At 44.4% G+C, this 7229-nt stretch overlaps 1 protein-coding gene across 1 annotated transcript in view; it reads left to right on the top strand.

Moving 5' to 3' along the window:
* The window catches only part of EIPR1 (EARP complex and GARP complex interacting protein 1), a 208610-nt gene extending 202051 nt beyond the window's left edge, over positions 1 to 6559 (top strand). The window contains exons 7-9 of the mRNA XM_007518928.3: positions 1445 to 1612; positions 3088 to 3252; positions 6006 to 6559. Of these exons, the coding sequence (XP_007518990.1) occupies positions 1445 to 1612; positions 3088 to 3252; positions 6006 to 6180 (508 nt within the window). The 3' untranslated portion in view covers positions 6181 to 6559. The remainder of the gene's footprint in view (positions 1 to 1444; positions 1613 to 3087; positions 3253 to 6005) is intronic.
* The last annotated feature ends 670 nt before the right edge of the window (positions 6560 to 7229 follow it).

The following is a 7229-nucleotide window of genomic DNA, read 5'->3' on the forward strand; positions in this document are numbered from 1 at the left end:
GACAGCTATCATGGTCAAATGAGAAATTATACACATGTGTCAATAACGATATTATAACCCATTAACTCCCCCAATAAAATGACAAAAATAACAATAAAATCAAAGGGAAAAAAAAATCCTGATGCCACCAGAGAGAGCATATGGCAAATTCTTAGTGAGTATCCCATGCATATGTACCATCCATCCAGATCTCAAAGGCTTTGCTGGGCTGTTTCATTTTATATACTGACTATTTCACTTTGGACTCTACGATTTGAGGGTATCTTCTTTTAGGAAGACAACATTAGGACATTGGAAAGATACAGAGCATAGAAACTAAGACTTCAGATAGTTTTAGGACTGGAAAATCCAGTGTTGGGAAAAAGATGTAAGGGACTGGGCGTATCTACCTCAGAGAGCAGAGAAATGTGAAGCCTCTCTCACAGTCTTTAGATGTATGAGCGTCAACTACAAGGAGTCCCTGACTGTTTACCATGCTAGAGAAGCCATTAAGAATGAAGGAATTAAATGATTGCAGGAAAGATTAAACTAAATCTCAAGGAGGGAATGGAAATGATGGTGTGAAAGAAAAACCAATAGAGGGTTTGGTGTTGGCTAGGCAGAGTATCCTGAATACACCATCTGTTTGGGCTTGTTATTTTACAAAAGAAGCTACTGTAATTGGTAGAATATTCTGATTTCACACCCTGTGAGGAGCAGCCTGGAGCAGTGGAAATTAGGGCTCCAGTTAAGTTCATTCATATGTGTGTACAAAGATGCAGATGTATGTGCACATGTGTCTGATGTATGTGCAGATGGTTCTGCATGTGTCATTGCCTGTGCATTTATACTTGTATATGTGTGTTTGTTTGTGCACATGGATCCTATACCATCTACAGCCCCCCACCTGTGAGTCTTATGTGAGTGGATTTCACTGGATTGTCTTGAAAATATCTCTTTATGAGAGCCCCTGTGGTGTTATGAATGAATAAATGACAAGACTAGCCATCACAAACTATGCCTTATAGCATTCCCAACTTGTTTTTCCTTCTCTCTTGCAGACTCCTAATACCAACATTTTTGCATTCCTCTTTGTCCTTCCCCCACCCCCTTTGGCTCCTTATATCTTTCCAAACATTTGTCAGGTGTCCAGTCTCAGCTGTTTCTTCTTCCATGCCAGTCACAGCCTCCTGGCTTACTCTGATTCTCAAGGGCACCAAGTCACATATTAATCACTTCCACAATTTGCCAGAGGGTCACTTTTGGGGAAACTGTAGCTTTTACCAGGGCCACTTCTAGTGCTAAGATCAGTCTCACTATGTAGAGAAGCTCCTGGTTAGGGTTGTGCTCTAATCCCACAACTAGGCATTAAAGCAGGATTCTAGAAAGCATATTCAAGTCTGTGTGTCAGGATTCTTCATAACCCACTTCATATATTGTGTGCTCTTCTCTTTTCGCTCCTCAGCCAGATATACTGCATAGAGAATGCCCACGGACAGCTGGTGCGGGACCTCGATTTCAATCCCAACAAGCAGTACTATTTAGCTAGCTGTGGAGATGACTGCAAGGTGAAGTTCTGGGACACCCGAAATGTCACTGAGCCTGTGAAGACCCTAGAGGAGCACTCCCACTGGTAGAGACTTTGCTGCATGCTGGTGCAGGGAGGTTGGGATTATGTGATTTATTCGCTGAGCACTCACTTGGAGAGGCAGAGACCCGCTTAGCTTGTGCTGCTGCGAATCATTCAGTGAACGTTTTTTTTTTGTTGTTTTTTTTTTTTTCTACAGAAGTACTCATTCCAAATCTGAATGTGATTTATAAAATGCAGGAAAAGGAGAGAAACATTCGCTCCTGTTTTCCCTTGAAACAGTGCTGGTTCAAGTATGCAGAAATGGATGTGCACAAATCTTCATATGCCTTTTTTTTTTTTTTGCAATGTAAGAGATCTGGAAACTGCTCAAGTGCTCATCAGTTGGGAATCACTAAGTCAATCAGTCACATCTATGCAGTGCAGAGACTGTGCTGCTTGCTGTAAGAGACAATTAGGAAGAGGTGGTGTGTGTGTGTGTGTGTGTGTGTGTGTGTAGAATGCCAAGCTCATTTCCTAAAATTTCTTTAAATGTTTAGTATAAGCTATTACACTTTTGTTAGATGAATGATAGAAATAAGTCTTACCATAATGTACAAAGAACAAGCCAGTTTTTATTCAAATAAAGTATTATATATGTACACAGAAAGGAAACATCTAGAAAAGCAAGAATCAAATTCTACCAGGACTCTTCTCTCTGGCCAAGAGGGTATGCATGGGGAACTGCCTCTGAATGGCCTATTTCTGAAGGGTTTATTTCTTTATTTGTTTTTCCAGAGCACTGTTCGGCTCTGGCTTCTGGTACTGGTAGGGGTTGAAGCTGGAGCCTTTGGAACTTCAGGCATGAAAGACTTTGTGTACAACCATTATGCTGTCTCCTCTGCCCTCCTAAAGTCTTGGAATTACTTACCAAAAGCTGCATTATTTCAGCAGTTGGGAAACTCCAGAAACTGAGGTGCTAGTGTACAGTTTAGACAGGTTCAGTAAGTAGCTGCAGCTTATGCAGCAGAGTAAAAAATAGCTGCCTTTGGTGTGTGAACTGCCTGGATGCTTTCTGTTGCTCCTGTGGCCTGTGGCTGTCTCACATGACTGGATAGCTCAGCTCACCAAGGTCCGTGGCTTGAATGTCAGGGACTGCCCTGCCATGTGACCTAGAGCCAGAGCTGCCCCTCAACTTTGGGCTGCTGCTCATCAGAAGTTGTCTGGGGGTTCAGCTTAACGTAACAGGTTCTTTCTAATCCGTATTTTAATGTAACAGTTTATCTCTAATCCATATTTTGCCTCTGGGCAGTTTTGGTTTTTTTTTTTTAGAATTTTAGAAAACCTGAGTGGAATATTAATAGTACACTTAGTCTCATTTCTGTCAGGAATTAAGAAGTTATAGAGAAACACATAAAAGCCTAATCCATTATAGAAAATAGCCTCACTTTCAGTTATGCAGCAGGAGATCAGGTGCCTAAAAATGTATCTGTGGTCTGCCTGGGAAGGTTCCTGTGTTAGAATCATCTCATTGTCCCCAGGGTGTGGAATGTTCGCTACAACCATTCACACGACCAGCTGGTCCTGACGGGTAGCAGCGACAGCAGGGTGATCCTCTCCAACATGGTGTCCATCTCCTCTGAACCCTTTGGCCACCTGGTGGATGACGATGACCTGAGTGACCAGGAGGAGCACCGTTCAGAGAAGTAAGAGAGCAGCTTCACAAGTGGGGCTGGGTGGTGTGGAACTTTTGTTCTTGTGACCCCTCTCTGGACCAAGGTGGCTCCTGCGGAGGGGTGGGGTGCATGCTAATTATCACCAAGATAGGGAGCTGGAATGGTTAGGTAAGCTAGTGCTTTCTAGGTGGTTCCTAAAATAGGCATCTGCTAGGTATCCTTGCATTTTCTTATTTATTTATTTATTTATTTACTTACTTACTTATCTTGCCACCAACAGTATCACTGGGGCTCAGTGCCTACACAACAAATTATTATTCCCAGTGGCCATTTTTTCCTATTTATTTTTTTCCTAGATAAGACAGAGGAAAGTTAAGATGGGGGGGGGGATCAAGAGGGAGAGAGAAAGAGAGATATCTGTAGCCTGCCCCACTGCTCACAAAGCTCCCCCTTTTCAGGTGGGGAGAGGGAGCTTGAACCTAGATCCTTGCCATTGGTAACTTGTGCACTTTACCAGTTGTGCCACCACCCAGTCCTGTCTTTGTGTTTTCTTACTGAATGTTGCAATAAGGTGTTAAAGGCTGTGACTAGTCTTGATTTATTTATTTATTTATTTTTAATGATTTCTCCTTTTATTTCATTTTATTTTATTTTTTTAGCTAGAAACAGGGATAGAGAGGCAGGGAAAGTAAGAGACCACAGCACTGAAACTTCCTTCAATGCAGTGGGATTTGAACCTGGGTCATTCATGTGGCAAAATGGTATTTTATCTAAGTGAATCATTTTGCAGTTTCTGTGTCTAGTCTTTATACTTGAACTTCAGTAATATTGAAAACCTTTTTTTTTTTAATGGGCCTTTATAATAGACCCTGTAAAAGAGATTCTCACTGGCATCCCTTCTACTCTTTCGTGGATTCAAATACGTGATTCAGTTGTTTTCCGTTTTTTTGCCCCTGAGCCTCACTAATTGGTGGAAAGGTGGGGATTCCAGACAGCCCTTCTAAGTCCAAGCCCAGGTCTGTCCCCCTGAGCTCTTTCACACCAAGACATTATTCCAAATGTAGTGAACCTCATGTCTCACTAGCTACAGCATCTTGGTTGTATATTTTCCACAACCTCTTTCTGTTGACTCTGTTTTCTGATATTACCTGCATCCACTTGAGTGCTTTCTCTTCATATTGAGGTTCCTGTCCCAAAGACACATGGGCAATTTGTGAAGCCCTCACTCCTGGTTAGTAGCAGAGCAGGGACACCCCAGTCCCAGGGTACTAGCTGGGGCTCTGGCTGTGACCCAAGCATGAGGAAAGAAGCAGGGAAGGCCTGTGATGGCTGCCAGCAGTGTGGATGCTGGAGGAGTCACCTCTGGGTTTTTTGGATTTGTTTTTATGTGTGGCAGCTGCTTCTCTGTTGTGAGTGGGTACTTCTTTGCCACAGCTTCCAATTCCAGGGATGGGAAGGAGGTTCTGCAATAAAATCCAGCTGAGTGGAAATGTCTGAGCCCTGAAATGCCAGGTTCTGCCATGCTATCTTGAGGTTCTTTTCACCTTTTTCTTTCTGAATTCTCCCCCTGCCTACGTGGCTTAGACTAAATGACCCTGAGAGACCACATGTCTATATTTAGAGCCTTTTCCATGCAGATGGTCTTTTGACTTATCTGTCTCTTGACTCATTTGTTCCCCCGTACCCTAGACACTTCAGGTGCAACTGCAAGGTCTCTGTCCAGTGATCTACAAAGGCACCTAGAGTTGGCTTTCTTAACTGCTCATCTCTATCAGGGAAGAGCTGGTTGCCCTTCCTTGGTAATACCTGGTATCGAGTGGGTGTGCTGCCTTGCATGGTGGCTTCAGAGAAACCTGTTAGGAGGGAAGGAGGACGTTTTTGTGGCTAGCAGATGCTTCAGCTAGGTATCCCTATGACTTTCTAGTTTGTCCTTTTGTCCTGTTACTTTTGGGAGAATAGGATTCCATAGGGGATTCATCTACAATCTTAATAAGAAGGTATATTTGACCACTGGCAAGTCTGTTTCTAGGACCCTACGATGCATTTAGGGGTTCATAGGAACCCCAAAGTGAATGTCAATGACGGGTGGAAATGGGTGAGGGACCTGGGTCCTGTTGAAAAGATGCACCTTCCTGCAAAGAAACTCAGAACTCCAAGAGACAGTGTATGTGTAGTAGCATCCTTTGAAAATGGGGTGGGGGGTGAGGGTTGAAAAGAAGCCCTGTACTCAGGCGGGCGGTACCCCAAACAGGCAAAACCATGCTCTTCAGGGTCACATGTGCAGTTGTACACTGATGTACCAGGTATACCTGGAGAAGGTGACACATTGAAAAGCATCTCCTTGGGAGTCAGGCAGTAGTGCAGTGCATTAAGCGCACGTGATGCAAAGTGCAAGGACCAGCATGAGGATCCTGGTTCGAGCCCTTGGCTCCCTACCTGTAGGGGAGTCGCTTCACAAGCGGTGAAGCAGGTCTGCAGATGTCTGTCTTTCTCCCCTTGTCTCTGTTTTCCCCTCCTCGCTCCATTTCTCTCTGTCCTATCCAACAACAAAAATAATAACTACAACAATAAAACAACAAGGGCAACAAAAAGAATAAATAAATAAAAAAAAAAGAAAAGCACCTCCTAAGTGACAGTGCTGAAAGCCCAAGTGAGGACCAGCAGTTGCCTGCCAACTCCCCAGGCTGTGCTTGCTCTAGTGCTCTGTTCTCATCCCATAGGCCTCTGTGCTTGGCCTTGTGGGCAACTCCCCCATCATTCATATGTGTCCCTGTGTTTTGCAGGAGCCAAGAACCCCCACAGGACAGTGTCATTGCCACTTACGAGGAGCATGAGGACAGTGTTTACGCTGTGGACTGGTCCTCAGCTGACCCCTGGCTCTTCGCCTCCCTGAGTTACGATGGGAGGCTGGTCATCAACAGGGTGCCCCGAGCACTGAAGTACCACATTCTGCTCTGACCAGCGGCCTGTGCTCAGTGGGGCTCCACATGCCACCATTTGAAGGTGATCCACTTTCCAAAAGCCTCCCTTTCCAGGAGAACCAGTGTTGTCTCTTCTTCTAAGAGAGCATTTGTGATACTGATGGGGCTTCTACCACCCACACTACAGAGAACCAAATCAGGTTCCACTCACTGTAGGTAAAAACAAGTCCTCCTGACCAAGCCAGGACTAGAAACTTCTTCTCATGTGGCTTGATATCTGCCAAACATCCCCCCCTTTTTTTTTCCTCTTTTGGGGGATGTTGGTAACTTCACTTAAAAATAAATCTTTTGTTCTCATGATGTTAACTCATCTTTCTCTTGAGATTAAAATGGAATAAAATAATTAAGCCACTTGACTTAGGCTCCTGGCTCATTCTTTCCTGAACTCTGCCCCTTGGACAACCACCTTGTCCCTGTTTTCTCTGATATAGCCCAGAAAAAAAGTGGAAGGACATAGATTCTCCACTCTGTCTTCCTCTAATGGCTCTGTGGAAACTTCTGTGTCCTGGGTCTGACATGCATGCTTGGGGCTGTGGCATATTGGTAACACATCTAAGCAGCCCCGACTGTTAGTGATTGAATGACTCCTGCCACTCCTGGGTTTTGTTCAGGATTATGCCCAAGGCACCAGAGACGCAGCTCCTTATCACCTGGAAGCCGTACTTGTATTCTTGGGTCATAACACACACCATGTCAACGCCAGCCTGGGCAGCCCTGAAACAGTGATCGTATAGCCTCTTGCCTGTTCCTCCTTCTGGGGACCCACAGGTTTGTTCTGGGCAAAGGCTGTTAACACTGGACTCTAATTCCAAGTGACCACCTTCTGACCAAGTGACCCTACAGAAATCATTGTCCCTCATTGCTTTTTTTTAATGAGAGGGAGAGACTGGAACAGCTTACCATCATTACTTGGTTCTAAAATTTGACTCTTCCATGATAGCCTCAACCTAAAGAATAGACTCATTGTAAACAACCGGGACCCTCTGTTGTCTCTGGTGTGTATGTGTGTGTGTCTGTGTGTTTTCA

The sequence above is a fragment of the Erinaceus europaeus genome, chromosome 3 (genome assembly GCF_950295315.1).
Source record: "Erinaceus europaeus chromosome 3, mEriEur2.1, whole genome shotgun sequence".
In the NCBI taxonomy this organism is placed as follows: Eukaryota; Metazoa; Chordata; class Mammalia; order Eulipotyphla; family Erinaceidae; genus Erinaceus; species Erinaceus europaeus.